The sequence below is a fragment of the Mesocricetus auratus genome, unplaced genomic scaffold (assembly GCF_017639785.1).
Source record: "Mesocricetus auratus isolate SY011 unplaced genomic scaffold, BCM_Maur_2.0 Super-Scaffold_100007, whole genome shotgun sequence".
NCBI lineage: Eukaryota > Metazoa > Chordata > Mammalia > Rodentia > Cricetidae > Mesocricetus > Mesocricetus auratus.
Genome location: NW_024429191.1, coordinates 61,614,748 through 61,636,954, shown reverse-complemented (window position 1 = coordinate 61,636,954; position 22,207 = coordinate 61,614,748). Strand labels below are relative to the sequence as shown.

The window sequence follows — 22,207 nt, the reverse complement described above, 5'->3', positions numbered from 1 at the left end:
GGCTGGCCTTGAACTCTCAACCCTCCTGCCTCAGCTTCCCAGCTGCTGAAATTACAGAAATTACAGTGTGTGACAGCACCCCTAACCAGACGTATTTGTTCATCTACCACCCATCACCTGGTAACATATAAGTAGTTTCTAGAGTTCAGGCAGTGATATTTTTGTTTATTGCTGTATTCTCAGTCTCATGATAGTGCTTGGTACATAGTAGTGGCTTAAGAAACCTTTGTTGAGGGACTGGAGAGATGGCTCAGTGGTTAAGAGCACTGACTGCTCTCCCAAAGGACCCGGGTTCAATTCCCAGTACCCATATGGCAGCTATCAACTGTCTACAACTTCAAAATTCAACACCCTTACACAGGCAAAATCTCAAATAAAATAAAAAATAGTAACAATAAATTAAAAAAAAGGAAACCTTTGTTGAGCCAGGCAGTGATGGTGCATGCCTTTAATCCCAGCATTCGGGATACAGAAGCAGACAGATGTCTGTGAGTTCAGGGCCAGCCTGGTCTACATAGCCAGTTCCAGGACAGCCAAAGCTATACAAAGAAACCCTGTCTCGAAAGATGAAACAATAGCAACAACAACAAAAAGAAATCTTTATTGAATGAATATATTGCTGTGACTAGGATATGAGACTCTTCTAGAAGGATTACATGGCTGAAACAGATTCCCCAGTGTGTAGACAGGTCTGCTGGGGCTCACCAGGCTGTGCCTGTGTGTTCTGAGGGTCTCGAGCTTTCACAACACCCCGGAAGGGTAGATATTGTCCTTCTCATTTGACAGTTGAGAAACTAAGGCACAGAGAATACAGGGAGCGTATGCCACCCCCAAAGGGATTTAGGGCAAAACTCTCATCTTCTGTCTTGAGTGCCATGTCTCTCTCATGTTTATTTATTCTCCAGTGCTCATTGATCTCAAAGCTCCTAACTCCTCACTTCTCCCTCACCTCCCTTAATCCCCCACCCCCACAAGGAATCAGTGGGTTCAAGAACCCTGTTCTGCCCTTTCTGTCCTGCTCCCTCTGCTCAGGCCTCACAGCAGGACAGAGGCACTTGGCTGCTGGAAGGAAGAGTTAACAAGGAGTGTTTGTAGCAGCTGCTGTCTCCAAGGAGAGGAAGGAAAGCAGAGCCGAGAGGCCACAGCTTCGATGCTTTTCCGGGCTCCCTGGCCGGTGACAGTGGCGGGTGGGAGGCAGCAGATGACCCACCCGACCCTGGGGAGAGAGGAGTGCTCTCACTTCCACCAGTCCGGGGAAGTGTTGAACTGAGTGGACCGGGCAGCTGAGAGTGAGGTCGCTTGCAGGGCCACCAAACAGAAAGCTCAGGCAGGGACTGAGGAATGTGGGCAGTGGGGGCTGGGCCTGGCCCAGAGGCTGAAGCTATCAGCATGCTGCAGAGTCAGAAGCCCTGGGCTCTCAGAGGGGAGAAAGGGACCCATTGAGTCAAGGAGAAGTGGGTCAGGACCTTGACCTAGCAGGTAGCAGGGGTAGAGAGGCAGCAGTAGGGGACAGGAGGCTCTTGCTTCCTCCTGTACTTCAGTTCCAGCCATGTCTCAGCACAGGGGACACAGGAGGAGGCCCAGGACCCCAGGGCCTCCTGTGCGCAGCATCCGGTCCTTCAAGTCCAGCGAGCAGTACCTGGAGGCCATGAAGGAAGACCTGGCTGAGTGGCTTCGGGATCTGTACGGGCTGGACATTGATGCAGCCAACTTCCTACAGGTGCTGGAGACTGGTCTGGTGCTGTGCCGGCATGCCAACACTGTCACAGAGGCTGCTCTGGCCTTCCTGGCTGAGGCACCTGACCGAGCTCAAAAGATTCCCATGCCCCAGGCTGGGGTTTTCTGCAATGGGGCTGCTCAGCCAGGTACCTTCCAGGCCAGGGACAACATCTCCAACTTCATCCAGTGGTGTCGCAAGGAGATGGGCATCCAAGGTAACACATGTATCTTGTCTTGTAGGGGCATGCATGACTTGGGGGCTAAGCTAGATCTGGGGGTCAGGAGTTGAGGTAGTCTTCTAGATTTTCCAATGGGTAGCTGCAGTTCTTGTGCACTGGTCTCGTCACCTCATAGCGAATCCTCATTATAAATTCACATCATTAATGAGTCCACAAAGACAGATGAATCACCTTTTCTGTTTCCAGTGCATGCTGGGTACCAGGGGCTGAGACGAATAGGGTCCAGTGCCCAGGAATGCATGGCCGAGGAAGGATGGATAGATGGATAGGTTCAGAAACTACAGCCCAGGGGCACGTGTGCTTCAAAGTCAAGTGTATCACATAGGACCCAGAATGGGAACCAGCAGCTTAATGATAGAGTAGTGGGCACCGGCAAGGGCATCAAGAGGGAGGAGATTTGGGATAAGGAGAGAAGTTTGGGGAAGGGAATTAACTGGGGGGGGGGGGGCGGCAAAACACAAGAAAGACAGGAAACTGGGAGTGAACAAGAGGGACTAAAGTGGGGTCTCAGCCTTCCTTTTGATACAATTCCTCATGTTGTGGTGACTCCCCAACCATAAAATTACTTTGTGGCTATTTCATGACTGTAATTTTGCTACAGTTATGAATAGTAACACAAATATCTGATGTGCAACTCCAGTGGGGTTGTGACCCACAGGTTGAGAACCACTTGTCTAGAGGCTGGGTAGGGAGTTAGGGGAGGGGGGGATTACTCTATAGGAGGAACACAGTCCTGCAGGGATTTGTAGGGCTCAGGGAGTGACGGCTGTTTGACTTGAACCCAGGAATGGGATTAGGTGTGATTGCACAATCCTCCAGACCAAAGGTAACTGGGATGGGACAGGGAAATGATCAGGTTTGGACTCCTGAATGGTGGCAGAGGAGGTGAGGGGCTGGGTCAGAGGTTATTCAAGCTAATGATCTATCTGGAGATGAGGCTGATGTACCGTTTCAGGCACCAAAGTCCCAAACAACTGCTGCTTCCTGTTGAGACAGGCTTCACCCCTATTTTTGAGAAGATAAAAACTGGGACACTGGAGTTAACTGGACGTCACATAGCAACTGGGAGATTCCAGGACTGAACCTTTTTTTGTTTGTTTGTTTGTTTTGTTTTTGTTTTTCGAGACAGGGTTTCTCAAAACAGGTGGCTTTGGAGGCTGTCCTGGAACTCGCTCTTGTAGACTAGGCTGACCTAGAACTCACAGAGATCCGCCTGCCTCTGCCTCCTGAGTGCTGGGATTAAAGGCATGCGCCACCAGCCTCAGGCTAGGACTGAACCTTCTATGGTGAGGTACCAGAGTCCATAGTCAAGTCGCCCAATTCTCTAGAGCTGAGGATGGGTAGGAAGAGGAAGAAACTGCTTCCTGCTCCTGGGATCTTCTTGGTGACTTAGTGGACCAGAGGAGAGCCGGTAGAGAAAGTCGTCTTCCCTACCCTAGGATCGGTCAGGCTTCAAATACTTTTGCCCACTCACCAGCTTCTGCAGTTAGTCTGGCTGCTTAGCGTGGACCCCTTCCAGGGGCATCTTCAATTGAGATGCTGAAACCCGAGCCATCTGTGTCTATCTCAGGATGGTCTCTAGCGGGGGACTTAAACCACCGGTGTCCCCTTCTCTCCTTTGTCCACACCAGAGGTGCTGATGTTCGAGACAGAGGACCTTGTGCTGCGCAAGAACGAGAAGAACGTGCTATTGTGTCTGATGGAGCTGGGCCGCCGCGCCTGGCGCTTCGGTGTGGCAGCGCCGGCCCTGGTGCATCTGGAAGAGGAAATAGATGAGGAGCTGCGGCGTGAGCTGGCCCTGCCCTCGCCGGATCCGCCGCCACCCGCACCCCCTGTCCGCAGGCCTTGCCACTTCCACAACCTGGACCAGATGGTGAGGCGCCCGGCCACGCCCTCAGGCCCGGCCTGTGCCCTGCCCTCTTCTCCCCCAGTCTCACGGCCCTGCTCCACTCCAGGCCCCCACCCTTACCACATGTGACAGTGACTATTGCCACTTACCCCCTTTGCGCAAGCCCTTCACCGAACACCTCTTTTAGTCCTGTAGGCTAGGTGCCAAGGACATGGCATCCTCGTTAACAGCTAACACCCACCGTGTGACTTTGGGCAAATCATTTTAACTTTTCTGATCTTCCATTCATGGCTTGTCGCGTACTGAGGCACAGTAGCCATTTTCTGTGACTGCTGTGAGAATTAAGTGAATCGACATCAATTGCGTGGAGCAGTTTCCAGAGTGGAATCCCATCATAGGAGGAGGCACTTCCCTGAAGCCAGCCCCATCCCTATTTCTCTCCTCCCCTTTGCCTCTTCTCCTATTCTGTTTTGCTCTTTTCTTTCCCTTCTCTTGCTAAGTTGCCAAACGTGGTCTCAAACTCATGAGCCCAAGCGGTCCTCCGGGAAGGTTTCTTAGCTGAAGGCCTGTAATATAGTGGCCACAGGACTCTGCCCCCTGCTGGTCAAACAGCGCAGTCCAGTTTCCCGCTGTCAGAAGGAGAAGTGTTGTTCTTATGGGTTCTTTAACCTCCCACTTCCTACTCGCCCCTCAGCCCCCAGCCCTGACTTCAGCTCCAGCCTCCAGAAAGACTGTCTAGAGGCAGAAGGGCACCCCATTTAGTATGATCCAGCATGTGAATGGATTTGGGTGCTTGGGTAGAGAAGAGAGCCGAGTCTCCGCCATTGCCCACAGGTGCAGAACCTCGTGAGCCATTGCACATGCCCAGTGCAATTCTCCATGGTCAAGATATCTGAGGGGAAGTACCGAGTAGGGGACTCTAACACTCTCATCTTCATCAGGGTAAGTAGGACCTAAGGTGGAGGGACATCCGGTGTCAGTGAAATAGGGTTTCCTTCCATAGAACCTTGACTAAGCCCCAGGACAAGGACAGGAAGCCAGTCACCATACACCCCAAGTCTCCAGACCTTGGGGCTCTCCCCTCCCTTGGAATTTTCCAGGAGATTCCAGACAAAGTTGACAAGCTTATCCCATCCTCCCATCAATGTACCTGGACCCACCACTCTCCACCACCTGCATCAGAGCTGAGTCTACAGGATGTCCCCAGGCAAAAATAGGGTGTCTAAAAAGGGTACCCCCACTTTCCAATTCCACAGGATAGGACAGAGCGAGGGACCTAAAAACCTGGGTTTGTGTTCAGCGTGTGGCCCCAGCCACGTGGATCTCAAAGCACACGACTCAGATCCTGGACCTGTCCATTCCGTAGAGTAAGCAGCAGTCAGGGTTGGGACAGGCTTACCACTAGCCCTTCTCCGTGCCTGGCTTCGCCTCCCTAGAGATGGTCTGTACTCAGGGATGTGGTCAACAGTTGGGCATGACTAAGGCCTTTAGCAGAGCCAGCAACCTGAGCCCCCCTCAGATGCTGAGACTAGTCTTGTGATGTGGTTATGGGCCAGAGATTTGTGGTCCCGCTTTTGAACTGTGGAAGTCAAAGTCTGGAAAGACTATGGGACCTGTCTCATTGCAGAGTCGGGCAGAACTCACACTGTCTGTGTCACACATCACAGAGGCATGACGGTCCCATATCAATTGCAAGCAGAGACAAGTGCAAATCCTTGTGTAGCAAAGAGAGTGCCCCCAGTTGTGCGAGCACAGCTTCTTGTTTGCAAGTTTGCCTCTCACCCTTGACAAGTGTTGTTGGATGCAGTCATGGGTAAGACTAAACAGAAAAATAGACTTTCTCCCAATCACGAACGTGTGTAAAGTAGTACACAGGAACAGGGGATACCCTCCACTCAGCTCTTAATCTCACCTTTGCCCCCTCAGATCCTCCGGAGCCACGTGATGGTGCGTGTTGGGGGTGGCTGGGACACGCTGGGCCATTATCTGGACAAACATGACCCCTGCAGGTGTACGTCCCTATGTGAGTTCCCCAAGGGTTTTTGTCTGTGGGATTGGTTAGAGAGATATAGCCCCTGATTGGGAGGCCATCTGTGGAAGACGGCCTGATCTCTGGAGACTCCAGCTGTACAGGAACTGTGGGCTAAGACAGAGGGGGCGGACGTGGTGCAATACTACAAATAAGCACAAGGTGTCGCGCAAGGCACGCAGAGACAGCATAGGTCAAGTTCAGTAGAGCCTGGCCTGGAATCCACCACAAGGTGGCCTGAAGTCTGACTTGGAAGGTTTTTAGTCCTTCCCCAATCCTCTTCAGTACGTCAAGTAACCCCGAATAAGTACACAATTTGAATAAAAGCTACAGATCCGCAATACATCATAGCTTTCAGCAAATCCTGATATTGGACTTTCTGACCAGATTGTGTCCCTGGAGCCCCTTTATAGAAATTGGGACTGCCACTGTAGGTTCTGGGGCTTATGAGAAGGAATAAGGAGAATTGGGCAGCATGAAGAGGAGGGGCAATGAGTTTCATAAGCAGGAAATGAACCTCTCTTTCTTCTGCTTTCTCCGGGGGCCTTTGTTGGTAGCCCACAAACCAGGCAGCTTCCTGAAGCCCCCGGGGCCACCGGTGCAGCATGAAGTGAAGGTGCAGGATGGGCCCTCACAGCCCCAGCCTACAATGACCATCAGCCGCTCGCAGAGCCCACTGCCTCCAGTGGACTGGAAGACATACACCTCTTCCAGCCGAAAGCTGAGGCCTCCCACTCCCTCTTCTCCCTTACCCCATGGTGAACGGGGAGCAGGGGGTAGGACCCTCAGGTAAACAGCCCCATTGCTAAGGTACAAGAGAGGGACATGTAAGGGTCTCCTCCATAGTCTCAGTGGCCCATTCACCAAGATATAGGGAACAATGTCCTACCCCAACAAGACTTCACATATGCCGGGTATGGCAGCATATGCCTGCTGTCTGGTATTCAGGTAGCCAAGGCAGGAGGATTGTGAATTTGGGTCCTTCCTGGGCTACTTCAGGAGACCATATCACAAAACCAAATTTAAAAGAGAAGGGTTATATAGCCCAATGGGACAATGCTCCCCAAGTGTGCACAAGATCATGGACTCCACAGCCCAGGGCCACAGAACAAGACAAAGCTTCAGGCGTTTGTGATCAAAACAGTACCCAGGGCTTAAGGATCATCTAGCTTCTCCAAATAGCTACCCATTTTGCAGCCAAGGAGACTGAGGCCCAGTAAAGGAATGGCCGTATTCACTGTCCTTCCGTTTCATGATTAAGACTGAGGCCAGCCTCAAATATGGATAGCCTCTGATCATCAGTCTTCGGGGATGGAATCTTCCTCTGAGGTCACCTTCTGTCTGCTACACAGGGAACGAGGGAGAACAGACAGGAAAAACAGCTGCATAGGGACCTCATGGTCCGTCCTAGGGAAGAACACTGGTTCTCTAGTACCCAATGGTGTTCCCAGGGGAAATGCCTCTGATGGCCTCGAGTCTCTCTTTCTAGACTGTTTTTTCTCCTTTTCAGGTTCCAAGAGAGGCCAATGACCCAATCTCAGAGGACGTTGTCACCCAATCCCCAATTCATATCTACCTGTAGGAGCCCTGACCTACGAAGTCCCCTGTCAGGAAAGAGAGAGAATAGATGCCCAGGTGGACTTCCCAGAGGAAGGACTCCCACATCTTGGGTTCACGAGGAAACAGACAGCCGAGGAACACATACCAGGGCTCTCATGCCTCAGAGGCTCCAAATCCCTAAGGCCACCAGTAAAGGGATATCAACAAGAGAACCCTCTCCCCCACCTCGTTCCTCCAGCCTAGCCAATCCTCACAGATTCTGGCTCCTGTGTCGGGGAGCTTCCCCACAGCTCAGTGAACCCATGTCTATTCAGTCCCCATGCCCCAGTAAAGGGTTCACCAAGATCCCCATCCGGCTGTCCCCTGCTAGACCCCCAACTCCAGGAAGTAGTGTTTGGGGTACTGAAGGTGGAGGTTCCACGGAGAGAGGACCCACCCCATCAAGGGTAATCACAGGGAACCTGGATAGATCCAGACATGGGCATCACCCTGTGGAAGAAAGCCACGGGGACCACCAGGGGGACATCCAGATCCCTTCAGAGACTGAGGATCCCAGAAGCCTGGGCACACAAAAGTGGAAAGGGAGGCACACCCCTCTGCCGCTAGACAGGACTAAAGAGCAAGCCCTCTACCATAGCCTTGAAGAGGAGATTGTGGCCAACATGAAGCTGCTGGAGGTGGGGGATGCCTGTAATCAGGGTGCAAGGTCTCACGTTATCCCTCGAAGTGGAGTCTATGTTCCTAGCCTGGGTGGGAGGTGGCCTGAGTCCGGGGGTCCTTATGATAAAGTTATCCAAGAACTAGTTCAGGGGCCTCCATCTCTCCTTAAAGTGGATCTGAGAGCCTGGAATGTAGGCTCCAAAGCTCCTCCTAAGCCAGCTGTGGACCCAAGAAGCCCCAAAGAAGAGCTAGGATCCAGAGAGAGTGGGCCAAGGACAGAGGCAAGCCTGACTGCCAAGGGAACCCCAGTAAGAACTGTGTCATCCACCCTAACTGCGCCGGCCGCCCTGGAGGCTCCCACACGTTCATGCTCAGACCCCAGTTCCGACAAAGCCAGGGTCTGCCAGGGCAAAGGCAAGAGAATCCTCCGGAAGCCCCAGAAGATCCCATCCATTTACAAGCTGAAGCTGAGACCCAGGATCCGGCCCCGCAGAGACCACAGGCCTGAGAAAAGACCTTCCAGGATTCCCAAGCCACTGACCTACCTCTGCCTGGGTCCAGCCAGGACAGCCCCAGGAAGCAGGCTATTGAAAGCTACATTGGGTGGCAAGAGAGGGAGCGCCTGCCAGGTGGATCGGGCAGGTGAAAAGGAGGAAAAGAAAAAGGAAGAAACCAGAATCTCATTGGAGAAGAGCTCCCAAGCTTCAGAGAGCCAGGAGCCTCAGCAGCCTGAGGGAACCCCACTCCCACCTGAGGAGGAGTCTTGGATCTGAAGATGGGGAGGGCCACTGCAAAACATATGCAGTGCAGTGTATGTGTGAGAAAGGACGGCCCCTCACTCAGCACAGGGCCTTGGTCAGGAGTGGGTTTGAAAACCCCATCTCTTCCGCTGGGCAAAAAGGCAGCCCACACCATCCACTGCAAGTCAGAGTCAGGCCAGCGGCCGTGGGGAGAGCCCATATCATCTTATTGTTGGCCCCCTGAACAGCTCCTCGACCTCTGAACATTTCCACAGTCTTAAGTTATTAAACACACATGGGTCTGTCCTTGAGTCTCAGCTTTTTTGGGGGTCCTTTCCCTAAGGCTGTAGAAGTGTAGAGGTGCAGCTTCAAACACTGTCCCTGCTGGAGGTGAGGGAGCTGTCAGCAAGGGAGGCTTCCTACCAGCCCCTGGTAGTCAGGACCGTGGACAGCGACGAGTGCAGTTTCGCACAGGCTCCTGAAGGCCACCCTGGCAGTGCACTTCAAAGATTTGCCTCTGGTCTTGAGAACAGGGGTCACTTTAGGGTGAAGAGAGCTGGTTGACAGCATCCATCACACTTCTGTGTCTAAGAAGCTATGTTCGGAGGTCCTAAATTTGACCCCTGACTGGGAGAAAGAGGCAGAAGCTGTTAGGGTCAAGACATCCAGACAGCTGTGAAGGCAGGCGATGGTGCCTTCTCTGTGTCTGTGATTAGCTGGAGGGAAAACAGCTATGTCCAATACCGTTTCCCTCTGATCCCTGGGTTGGCCAGGACTTCCGGGTGGGGCGCCCCACTCTTTCCACACAGCACAGGTGACTGCAGGGACCCACTCCTCCCTCCACGAGCAACAGAGCTGACACTGAGGTAGAGAAACGAGGGAAAACACTCCCTGATTTTTAATCTGACTTCCGATAACAGCTCAATGGGTGTCACACACACTTCCAGACCCTGTGTGGGAAACCCTGGTTGGGGAGGGGAAGGACAGACACTCAGAATGTGGGTGGAGGGACCTGAAATCCAAGACCTGGAATGAAGAGGCTAGGGTGAGGGCGGCTACATTCCAATGGCTCCCCCAGTGGGGAGGGCAGCCAGAGGCTTGGGATTCCCCACCCTCACCTCAAGTGCCTCAGAGTTGGGGGGTGATCGGGCACATGAGATGCTGCCATCTTTACCCCACGCCCCGTGGAACCAGGGGTGGAGTTGCAGGAGAGGAAAGTGGGCATCTCTCCTCCTTACCCTCCCAGCCACTCCGCAGTGTGGGGAAGGGGAGCCACCACCTCTGTGTCAGAGGGAGGCTCAGAGAGGGCAAGTCACTAGCCCAAAATTGTGCAGGACAGCAAGGACTGGAACCCAGAAGGCTGGGCTGCCACATCAGGGCTGCTGTTGTACTGCTGTGCCCCCGCTGGGTGGAGGGAGTGAGATCCAGTAGGGGAAGCAGAACAGAGAATCATGGATTCCCTCCCACACGGGAACACCATAAATTCCCTACCCCCATGGGAACACTGTAAATTCCCCACCCACACCCCTGCCCCCAGATTCCTCCCCATCACCTCTCTGGGTACCTGATTTCCTGGTCTGTGTAATTGCAGCCCTGGAAAAGGCTGGGCATCCTATGTACCCCTCTTAACAAAGGGTCCTTATTATCCTCCCAACTGGACCAGGGCTGAGGCTGAGGGTTCAGCCTCAAGAACTCTCTTGGGCCGGGGCAGGGGACGTGGCACCACTTCCTTCCTTCCTCCCTCCCTCCAAGTCCCCCATCAATCCCTCAGGCCATTCCTAGAATCTTCATTATTATTATTTCTAAATCGGTACAAAACTGACAGTGATCAGCTCCGGTGACGAGAGGTAGAAACCCGGCCAGGCAGCCGGGGAAAATGGGGTGGGTGAGTTAGGGCATAGGGCCAACCTGGTTTTGGGACAAGGGGTCAGATCCTGAGGGCCTCCACCTAAGGGTGGGGATGCATGCCTATCTCCCCCAGGCACAAGAACCTTCCTTATTCTTTTCTTGGCTCTGCCCCTATGCAGACTGATCGAGACAGCCTGAGACCTGATGGAGGCAGAGTCTTAGGCAGTAGGACTGAGGCGGGACCGGGACACAGAATTATCACCTATCACCGGCATAACCTGACCTGGGTACCACCTTGCTCACCACCACCAGTCCCGCACAACTCAACATCCCACAGATAGCAGACCATCCCAGTGCAGGAGTTAACAGAGAAATAGGACCTAGCATCATGGAGAGAAAAATCATCCCTTGGGAAATTTTCCTCTCCACACTGTCAAACACAACAAAAGGAATTTTAGCCCGGGGGCCATCTGGCTTTGGAGTCAGGAGAGGTGAGGGGGCACCCGGCAGGGACCATTGAGTTAAGGCTGGAAGGTAGGTGGTTGCGTCTCTGGGGGCTGCTGGGCAGGGAGGTCTCCCTGGATGAGGAAGAACTCTGCCTTCTCTCCCTGACGGCTGTGGGACCTCAGCCCTCGGACCCCTTGGCTTCGGTCCTTGGGCCACTTGCATCTCTCTGCCCTGTGCCGGTGGTGCTGCCGGTGAGAAGGCCTGGCCTCACAAAGTTGCCAGGACCTGGGACAAAGGGATGAACGAAATGAGAGCCCTGTGAGCGGAGCTGGGTGACAGGGAGGGACACTGGAGGGAAGACAGAGCAAATGAGGATGGACAGACACTTGAGAGGACAGACATTGGAAAAGGGGACACGGGGCAAAGACAGACACACTGTGGGGAAGATGAGCAGGGGCCCGGCCAAGACAGCACCTCCTCACCCCACCCCCATTGCGTAAGCTCACCCCTCAGCCCACAGACTGTGGCGCCCCCTGGGGCCGGGCACTACACTATAGCACTGAAGGTGGCTGTCCAGGAAGACCCGCGTGGGAGGGAAGGACTGGGGAGTGGCGGGGAGGCTCCCTCTCGCCCTCTGATTCTCGTGGGGAGGTGTGTGGCTGCCGGAGTGCTTCAGGCCGGGAGCCTAGAGTTCTCCTCGGTGGGGGGGGTGGGGTCCCCGCTCTAGCCCAGGTGTCCCCGAGGAAGGCCGGCCCCGCCCTGCCCTCCCTTCGGCTGGGACAGTGCTGCAGCAGGGCGCACGCGGCGTCACATGATGGCGCAGCGGTTGCGGCGCAGCGCGCCCTGGAAGCGCAGGGCGGCGTGCACGTGTTTGCAGCGGGCGCAGCCCACACTCTTGAGCAGCTCGCTGAAGAGCAGCAGGATGTGCCAGTTGTACTTGGCCGAGCACTCCACGTAGCCGCACTTCCAGGTCTTTCGCACCAAGTGCGACACGTTCCAGCGCGGAATCACGCGTCCGCGTTGCAGGTCACGCTTGTTGCCCACGATGATGATGGGTGTCTCCGAGGTGCCGATCACCCTGCGGGTCGAAGCAGAAATCTGAAGATTGTGCCAGTGTAGAAACCACTGGACTCCGCGCTAACGTGGACTCTGTTCCAGTTGCAGCCCCAGTCCCTTGGGGGAAGGTTACATCTCTAAAGAGCACGTCTTTGGATCCAAAAAGGTCTATTTTACAGACAAGGAAACTGAGGCTTTATGTCAATTGATACGAGGCCATGTACCCCCAGCTCTTCATCATTAATGTAGCTACTTCATAAGGAGAGGTCCCAAAATGAGTCAACAGAAGGAGGGTATGTGACCCACACCTGTAATTACAGCACTAGGTGGCCTGAGGCAGGGAGAGTTTGAATTTAAAACCAGCCTGGCTACATAGTGAAACCCTGTCCAAAAAAAAAAAAAAAAAAGGAACCAGAAAATGCATACATTTCACCTGTGACCCAAGTCCCCCCCCCTTGCCCCTGTCCCCCTTTTTTGGAGACAGGTTGCATTAGGGCCTCCACAGGGGCAGCAATAGACTGTCACAGCTCCTCACCTTGTCTCCAGGATCTGCTGACGGATAGTCTTGACGTACTCAAAGCTGTCAAAGCAGCAGATGTCATAGACCAGGATGTAGGCGTGGACGCTCCGGAGTCCCCTGCAGCAGGCATCTGCCCACTCCTGCAACACCCCCGGCCAGTACCAGTCAGAGCAGCCACAAGGCCTCCCAGCCCCCAACCACCCTGCCAAACAGACTGTTCTCACCTACCACCACACCGGAGTTTTTATTCCCTCCCCCGCAGAAGGCCAGGATCCCCATGACCCAGGTGCTCAGAGCTGTAACTCGCTCTCCCTAGCCAGGAGAGAACAAGTCACAGGCTGACTGACTTCCTGGCCCACCACACTATCTTGTGAGGATCTGGAGATTACATCTGTCCAGTCTGATCCATCCATCCAGTCCTTTGTTCAAAGTGCATTTATGAATTCCCCCTAAGAGCACAGGCCTGACCTAGTGGTTGTACCGACTTTCCAAGGCTCAGAAGATTTGCCACCCTTGCTGCAAGCGGAGGACTATGCCCATCCTCTCCTGTGCCTCCTCTCCTGAGGTCCTGGATTATACCCTGGTTACAGCTATCCTATTTCTGGTTCTTCACAACTGTAGTGAGCACCCAAGAGGGCCAGGACCCTGTTTTTCTTTTTCCACACTCCCTCCTTCTGTCCCTTGTTTAGTGAGTTTTTAGCTTCTTAACTGCAGTAATCCTGCTGTTTTAGCTCTCTCCATGGTGCTGAACCCCACAGCACAAGCAACCAGGAGTAGGGAGGGAGGGAGGGAGGGAGGGAGGGAGGGAGGGAGGGAGAGAGGGAGGGAAGAGACAGAGACACACACAGAGAGAGTGTGGAAGCATAAGGGGGCAGAGTGAGGCCTAAGGGGTTCCAGAAACATGTGATTGCTTTTGTTTTGCTTTTTTGTTTTGTTTTAACGACTAATCTTCCTATGTAATCCAAACTGGCCCTGAACTCTTGATCCTCCCACCTCTGCCTCCCAAACGCTGGGACTACAAGCATTCATCACCATGCCTAGCTTAGCTATCTGAATATCTTTAAAAATATTTTTGTCTGGGAGAACTTTTCATGGAGGGGCTTCAGCTCAAGATGAATAGGACTTTGGAAAGGCTAAATGTGCTAACGAGAAGGTTCCCTAAGGATTAATTAGATAGTTAATCTGCCAACACATGTAATTGCAAAAGGGTGTTCAGGAAGACAGTGTGCAGAAAGGAGGTCCCTGAAGCTTCAGGGAGGCCTTGTGGGAGCAAAGGAAACCAGGGTCTCTTCTCATGAGAGCCCCCAGAAAAGAAGGGGAGGAAAGGGGCGCAGTGCAGCCCCAAGGTACAGCCTGGCATGTGTGGGGCCCTGAGCTCCACCTCCAGTACACACAAAAAGGAAGACCAGAAGGATGCGAGGCATAGCTCTGGGCACAGCTTGCATGCGGTCGAGGTAAGAGTTTCCGCTGAAGTAGAAGGGGGCAGACTTGGGTGGCAGCTGTGGATTGTGAAGTCTGACTTCAGAACTGCACTTCCAGCTCAAAGGCTTGGGAGATGCTGCACTGGGTTTCCCTGGGGAGATGATGTGGCATTTTTGTGCTGAGGTTTTAATTTTTGGTGCAGAAGCAGGATGCAGAGGACAGATCTAAAAATGTAAGAAATTATAAACCTGTTTCCTCCCAGACCAGGGAACACTGGATTTGGTGGGACACCATTATTACCTTCAGAGGGGGATTCAGAGGCCTGCATGCCTATGCAACTTCTCTCTCACCCCATATGAGGACTGGAGACCCCTGGGAAGGGAGAGGGAGGATAGGCTCCATTCTGTAAGCCCTCTGCTGGGCTGCTGGAGACAGGCTGCCAGACTCTGAGGGTGACAGCCCCACCCTCCTCCTCCTCCTCAAGGAGACCCCAGGATGCCTCCCACTCACTCCTTTCAGGAGGCTTCTAAAAGGGAACAGAAGAAATCTCCAGATTGGCTGGGCTGTCTCTCCACTCCTTCACTGAAGGGAGGAGCAGAGAAAGCTCAGGGTATTCCGTGTAGCATTCTAATTTGTTCACCAACAGGCCACCTCTGGGCTGTATGGAGTCAAGGGATGAACTGAACACACAGCCCAGTGATGACAAATGTGTTTATCCCACACAAAGCCTCGGGCGGGCCCAGCCCATAGCTGACAAAGACAGGGACAGAGGAGGAGAAATGGCTATTGAGTAGCTCCAGGGAGACAGCTTGAGGGGCTCAGTCACCTGGTGTGTTTTTGGGCATCTCCCTCGGCAGTGAGTACATGCCCTTTAGCTTCAGCTTCTCACTCTGAAGGAGAAGGGACTATGGAAGGTAACAGGCTCAGACTCAGGGAAGTATTACTTTATTCTATTCCTAGAAAGCGGCCATCAAGATTCTGAAGGCTGATATTTGATCACAGAGCTTTCCAGGTCCCTTCTTAGGACTTCTGTACTCCAAGCCCCGTAACTGTGCTCCAGGAGTGGAATCTTTGAGATTTTAGCATCTAATATAAGAGTCAATCAAGAAGAAAAGGGTCACCAGGTGTGGAGGCACATGCCTTTAAGCCCAGCACGTCAGAGTTGGAGGCCAGCCTGGTCCATATATTGAGCTCCAGGATATCCAGGGCTATGAATGTAGAGAGAGACCCTGTCTCAAAAACAGGAGGAGGAGGATCATACAAGCATGCCTTTCATCCTAGCACTTGGGAGGTAGAGGTTGGAGGTTTAGGAGTTCAAGGTCATCCTTGGCTATAGAAAAAGTTCCAGGTCAGTTTGAGCCATGCAAGACCCTGTCTCAAAAACAAAAACAAAGTCCCAATAATAAAAACCCCAAACAGGTAAATGATATTAACAGTTCCCAGATAAAAAGGACCAAAGCCGGAATCATAAAAGCCTTAATTATATAGAAAAATGCACAACTTCACTCAGTATCAGAAGTACAAATACAGACAAGAATGTCTTCTCTCATCTTCTAGACCAGTGGTTCTCAACCTTCCTAATGCTGTGACCCCTTAAAACAGTTTCTTATGCCGGGCATTGGTGCTGCGACCCCTTAAAACAGTTTCTTATGCCGGGCATTGGTGGTGCACGCCTTTAATCCCAGCACTCGGGAGGCAGAGACAGGCAGATCTTTGTGAGTTTGAGACCAGCCTGGTCTATAAGAGCTAGTTCCAGGACAGCCTCTAAAGCCACAGAGAAACCCCGTCTCGAAAAAACAAAAAACAAAAAAAACAAAAACAAAAACAAAAAAACAGTTTCTCATGTTGTTGTGACCCCCAACCATAAAGTTATTTTGTTGCTACTTCATAACTGTAATTTTGCTATAAATCATAATATCAATATCTGTTATGCAGAATAACTAATATGCTACCATATTCTCAGTGGTTGAAAAACCACTGTTCTAGAGTGTCAAAAATCCCAGAATTTCATAGGATACACATACAACTTTCAGAGACAGGACTTTGGAGACACCTCCCAAATTCCATGTCTATTTATATTTTGAACTTGCAATGCCATTTCCAGCAACTGATCCTGCAAATATAGTGACTTTCGTGCAAACTGACTTACAGATGAGGCTGTTTATTCATTTTGGCATTGAGCCAAATAGTATAAGATTGAAACCCACCAATTTGTCCATAAGAGGGGATTTGTGAAACTTCATAGTGGAGTTTTGAGTAGTCATGAGAGGAGAATGAGGATGTCCTTCAGACAGGGACAGGAAACAGTAGCTCCAGTTGTAATATTAGGTGTGGTGGCAAATACCTTTAATCCCATGATTGGAAAGCAGAGGCAGATGGATCTCTTTGAGCCTGGTCTACATAATGAGCACCAGGACAGTCAAGGCTACATAGAAAGACCATATTTCAAAAACAAAACAAAACAACAAAACCCCAACAAATACAAAAACAAAACAAACAAAAACCAAAATGTTAAGTTGAAGAAGCACAGGCCCTGCTTGGAGATGCATGCCTTTAATCCCAGCTACTCAAATTCAAGGCCAGCCTGGACAACATAGCACCTCTGCTTGTCTCTTAATAAGAACAACAAGAACAAGGTAAAAATCTGGGCGTGTAGCTTGGCAGTTGAGTGCTAACTTAGACTCTGGGTTCTATCCTAGTATCAAACAACAACCATAGTCCTGAACAAGACTCAGGACATGGAGTTTATTTTTATGGAAATGGGGAAATGGAATGAAAATATGGTTTCTTGGGGCTTGAGAGATGGATCAGTGGTTAAGAGCACTGGCTGCTCTTCCAAAGGACCTGGGCTCAATTCCCAGCACCCACATGGCAGCTATCAACTGACTGTAGCTCCAAGATCTGACACCTTCACATAGACACACACGCAGACAAAACACCAATGCAAATAAAATTTAAAAAATAAATTATAAAAAAAAGAAAATGTGGTTTCTTACTGGAGTGCCAATGAACCATCAGTGAGAATGGCTAGGGAGAGAAATCATAGGATGAAGGGGCAGAGGCAGGACACAGATTGCTCTAGGCCACAGTTCAGACATTTAAACTTCCTCTGACCCACTCTGAAATTAGTAAAGATAAATATACAGCTGAAAGTGAAAAGAGTAACTTGGGCTTGGAACCAGATTCCACCAATGTTTCCAAGTGAGAAGCAGAAGATGCTGGCCTGGGACTCACCGCCCTTACCTCTCAGGCATACGGAGGACCACATGCCTGGGTCAGGTTTCTCTGGTGCTGAGTCAAATACTAGCAGCATGATGGACCAAGGCCCTAGGATAGCTGAGACACTGCTGAGCTCCATCAGGCCCCCCCAGAGATGGCTCGTCCCTGTCTCTATGATGTGCCCACAAGCTTCTTTCTACCTCTCTGGCCAGAGAATTCTGCAGCGAGCAAACACATCTGGGAGCTCAGCTTCCCCTGCAGCCAACTTCCTCTCAAGAGGGAGACAGAGGTGTAGAGGCCCTGGTTCTAAAAACGGGGGAAGGTGTCTGGGGGACACAGGCAATGGAGATGGTTAAATACAATTCTGCAAGGGGCCCAGAGGCAGTCCTGAAGCTGGGGAATAGGGTACCTGAGAGAAGAGGACTTGGGCCAAAGATCTGATTGGGGTCTCCAGAGTCATTGAGAACATCCCTTCTCAGGTCTCGGTCTGTCCTGCTCCCCCTCTACAGATGAAAATGAGGGTGCGAGGCCATGGCGAGAGAGCTCAGTGCATACACAGACTCAGTGTATAAACGGTGTCGTTTGCTCTTCTTTCTCTATTTTGTTGAGACCTCACCTTCCGTGACCCCATACGCCTGAGTATGTGAGACCCTTCCAGCCCGGGCTGCTTCAGCTCTGTCGTCTCCTTCAGTACATTGTGTAACAACTGCCTGTTATCTTTCCTCACCAGACCACGAGTTCCTTGAAAGCAAATTCCATATCTGATTTGTGCTGACCATTCAGTCCTGGTGCCCAGTGCAAGGCCTGGCACACATTAAACAACCGTCAAACAGCTTCGAAATTCACTAGCATACATCCGAGCAGCTTCTTGGGATGGCTTTAAGGAGGGAGGCCCAGGGCATAGGGTAGAGCTCCTGGAAGTGGAGCCAGAGCTGGAGAGCTAGAGAGGCTTGGAGTGTCCTCCGCCCGCCCCGGTTGCCTGACTGCCTACGTGGGCAGCTTACCTGCAGTGTGTTGACAGGGAAGGCGCTGATGGGTGGAAAGTCCAGGATCTGGAGGTCGTGCACATGGCCGTTCATGACCACAGCAGGCAGGTAGAGGCGGCGGGTGGTGGTGGGCACACAGACCTCGCTGAACTCGTTGTATAAGAATTGGCGCACAATGGCACTCTTGCCCACGCCTCGCGCCCCCAGCACGGCCACCCGGTAGGTGGAGACCATGCCTCCCGCCCCACTCCGCCACCGCGTCCTTGCCTGGGGCTCCTCCGGGCTGCATATTCCAGGGGCTGGGGGCTCAGCCACCGTCAGGACCAACCATTGCTCCCTCTGCTTGCCTCTGGCACTCTTCGGCCACCACCTAGACTGGGGGACAAGAGGTGGACTCAGTTCTCTGGCTCACGCCTAGACCTGTGCTGTTATTTTTCACCTCTGCACCTTTGCTGAAGCTGTACTTGCCACTTGGAAAGTCTTCCTTTTCCAGAGCCCCTATCTCAATCTGTCCCCAAGCTGTGCACTGTGGCCTGATTCCCCTCAGCCAAAGCTGGCTGTGTTGCACAGTGGAGACAGCACTAGACTTGGATTCAAATTCCAGTCCCAGCCCCAAGTCTGCGGTATATGGCAACACCTCTTATTTTCGGTCACATCTTGAAGAACAAATGCATTTCAGTGCAGGCCCTCTTGGCATCCTCAAGGGAGGTAGCTCTTTTTGTGCGGGGCTCATATTCCAGACATCTTAATTTTATGGCTCTCAGGAGATAACTGCCCACAGCAGCCTCCAAGGTACCACGATGACCCAAAATGCTCCTAGTATTTCCCAAAGTCCCACTGAACTAGATGATTGCATTGACTCTGGAGAGCAACACAGTTGAGCACTGGCTGCTAGCCCGCCCACACGGTTATCCTCGGTCAATACAACACCCCTAAGGGAAAAGTATTCCTATTTGCACTTCAGAGAAGCAGCTCTGTGGGCCCCAAACCACACAGCTACTTTCTACAGGTTGTGGGGCTTAACATGTTTAAGCTTAGGGATTCTAAACAGTGACAGGCTAAAAACAGGGTTTGAGTCTCTGACATCCCTTGGAGCTCAGAGGGCCTGGCAGCACACAGCTGCTGCCCAGGAAGGGGCTGGACTTTGAGATGAATTCATTAGCTTTCTGCTTGCTCAGTGCCTGTGACTTTTAGAGCTTGGACATAAACCCCAGCTTTGGTGATTTTTTTTAGCTGTAGGTCTGTAGGTAAAACACCTGCTTTGGAGCCAAGCTCTGCACACATGTAAAGTGGCATCAACAGCCCCTCCTTCCAAGACAACCTAAGTAAATCTCTTAGCCGGAAGGAGACATTCTTCCTCCTGGGTTGAATGATAACCACAGTTAGTAAATGGGTACAGGGAGGTGGGTTTACTAGGTTCTGATAGTGCTGTGGCTATCAGTCTCTCTCTCTCTCTCTCTCTCTCTCTCTCTCTCTCTCTCTCTCTCTCTCTCTCTCTCTCTCTCTCTCTCTCTCTCTCGTGTGTGTGTGTGTGTGTGTGTGTGTGTGTGTGTGTGTGTGTGTGTTCTGCTAGGAGCATGCTCCTTTCATATATGCATGATTCATAGCTGAATGTCCCCTAGGTTGTCCTGGTTCAAAGCACTCAATCTATAGGTATGTATGTGTGCACAATGATAAATAAAAGACAGGGCTTGGAGTAAGAACCATCAAGGTTTGATTCCCAGCTCTGCCTTTCACCTGAAGTATGACCTTGTCCAAGAAACTTCCTAGGTATTGTGAGGTTGTTTGTGGAAAGCCCGGTGCCTGTCATAGAATAGGTATGCCATGAACAGTGGCTACTGGTCATCTAAGGTTTTTGCAGATGCTCTGATGGACCTACTGGCAATCTTGGAAGAGGTCACTATTTACTGTTGCGTGGACTCACATACTTGTAGTGTGTGTGCCTGGGCACCCATGTGCATGTATATGACGCCTTTCATTTTATTGAAGAAATAAACCACCTCCACCGAAACAAGACCCCGGAGTGTCAGGGAAGCTAGCTAAGTCTAGGACTCTAACCTCCTATGTGCCTCATGCATGTCCCTTCCCCAACAGGTGCTCATCTGCTGAGACAGGACCAACCCTCCCACCAATGCATCCCTTCAAGTCCTTAGGCCCCTGGGGCCTCCCTGGATGCTGCCAGCTTGGCAAAGAGACTCAGCTGGGTTAATTACATAACAGCACAGGCAGGTGGGGATGGGGGAGTCCTGGGCACTAAGAGAGGGCAAAGAACAAGGAAGCTTCTGGAGTCACGCTGGGTGTGGCAGCTTGGAGGTTTCAGGATGTATCCTACCTGCAGATTCTCAAGCCCCAAAACCAACTCTTTCTTAGTAGTAGCAGAAACAAAAACCAAGTACGGTCTGGAAGCCAAGGAGTGTGTGCAAGAACAACCCCCTAGGCATGGGTCAGCCTCTGGAACTACCAGGCCTAAGTTGGCCCTGTCCCCAACTCAAAGGGGAAAGATATCCCCTCCTTCTTCCAGGCACAGATCCTGGGTCCAAGCTGTGTTTTACATGCCTAGTTATATGGGAGTAAAAGGTCTGTCCCAGGAAGCAGGGCTCAGACCCCCTGAGCTTCCCCAGGGCCTGCATTCTGCAGTGATTCTGCAGACGGCTCCCGGCAAGAGACAGGGGTCACACACTCGGGCCACAGCCTCTTTCCAGTCCCTTCCCCGGCCTAGACTTGGGTCTCTACCTCACACAGGGGAGGTCAGGGGCTTCTGGGGATCCTAAAGGCCGGGTCATACGTCCTCGCACCGTGTGTCCCCACCACGTTCGCGTGGGGGTGGGGGCACCGGCGGATGCCGGGCTCCCGATGACCCGATCGGTGGCAGGTGTGGGGGCTGCAGGAACCCCTCTAGCTTCCGGCCCCAGCTCCACTCCCGCGGCCGCTTCTCCGCCACCCCCACCTCCCAGGCCGCCCCTCACCCCTCGGCCCCGCTCCTCCTCCTCCCGCTTACCCGGGGCCGTCCCGGCTGCCTGTCCCCTGCCCTGGCCGGCGGGGCCGCGCTCCCCCCGGGCTCCGGCGCTGCCTTGGGCTCCCCCGCCCGGGGGGAGAGTGAGGGGCGCCGCCCGCGGCCCGGGCGCGGCGGGCTGGGGCGCGGGGGGCCGCAGCACCGAGGGTCGCTCAGCTGCTCGCCCTGCGGAGCGCGCCGCCCCACTCGCACCGGCGGAGGGGGAGGCGGGAGCAGGGGGGTTCCGCTGGGTCCCCGAGCCCGACAGATTCACTCGGGCGCCGCGGGACCAGCTCCCCAGTTCCTAGCCTCGACCTTCATCTCCCTCCCGACTCTTCCCCTGGGAAAATGTGGCTCGAACCTGGTGGAGTTGGAGGCGGGGACCGGAAAGGCCCCCGAGCTTGTGGTTTCATTGCGATTCCCAGCTCTCAAAGCCACTCACCCTGCCACCCCCACCCCACCATCCCCGCCCCCAGGCTGGGTTCTTGATCCCCCTCCTCCCCGCGTTGTGTCCTTCTGACCCTTACCGGTCTAGTCAGTCAGAGACTGGCAGGTACCCAGCGTGTGTCCTGCTCTGGGTGCTGACATCCAGGTTCTTGCTCCTCCACCCCTGGAGGACGGAATAGAGGGTGGTCACTCTCGCCGTTCACTGCGGCAGGGAACAGCAGGCCAAGCTAGCGCCAAGCAAAGCTGGTCCCCTGCCAAAGCATGACCTCCACTCCTCTAAAACTGCAGTCCCTCTCTGTGAGCTCCCAGCATTTGCCAGGCTTGAGGGCGCAGTTTCTCTTGTATTTATTCTCAAACATTCCTCACCAACATGCTTTTATCAGTAGGTAACATCCCAGTGTGGCAAGAGCTTTGCCTAAATACTCAAGTTAATTCTATGAAGTAGGTTTTGTTTCCCCCATTTTACAGATGAGA

At 52.7% G+C, this 22,207-nt stretch overlaps 2 protein-coding genes across 5 annotated transcripts; one reads left to right on the top strand and one right to left on the bottom strand.

Moving 5' to 3' along the window:
* Positions 1-1,096: 1,096 nt before the first annotated feature.
* Positions 1,097-9,102, top strand: Gas2l2 (growth arrest specific 2 like 2). Of its 2 annotated transcripts, XM_040749331.1 has the most exons (7): positions 1,098-1,294; positions 1,721-1,934; positions 3,590-3,831; positions 4,642-4,749; positions 5,734-5,830; positions 6,394-6,625; positions 7,347-9,102. In XM_040749331.1, the coding sequence occupies exons 2-7, from the start codon at positions 1,823-1,825 to the stop codon at positions 8,827-8,829; spliced, it is 2,274 nt and encodes a 757-aa protein (XP_040605265.1). In that variant the 5' UTR covers positions 1,098-1,294; positions 1,721-1,822; the 3' UTR covers positions 8,830-9,102. The 2 variants fall into 2 exon arrangements, with proteins under 2 accessions (XP_040605264.1, XP_040605265.1); XM_040749330.1 differs by having other exon boundaries at positions 1,097-1,934.
* Positions 9,103-9,663: 561 nt separating this feature from the next.
* Positions 9,664-22,207, bottom strand: Rasl10b (RAS like family 10 member B). Of its 3 annotated transcripts, none has more exons than XM_005076939.4 (4): positions 21,814-22,207; positions 18,313-18,669; positions 12,683-12,807; positions 9,664-12,169 (listed from the first exon to the last, which is right to left on the bottom strand). In XM_005076939.4, exons 2-4 carry the CDS (start codon positions 18,526-18,528, stop codon positions 11,899-11,901), a joined length of 612 nt encoding a protein of 203 aa, XP_005076996.1. In that variant the 5' UTR covers positions 18,529-18,669; positions 21,814-22,207; the 3' UTR covers positions 9,664-11,898. The 3 variants fall into 3 exon arrangements, with proteins under 3 accessions (XP_005076996.1, XP_040605267.1, XP_012973840.1); XM_040749333.1 differs by lacking the exon at positions 21,814-22,207 and adding an exon at positions 21,648-21,724; XM_013118386.2 differs by lacking the exon at positions 21,814-22,207 and adding an exon at positions 21,293-21,433.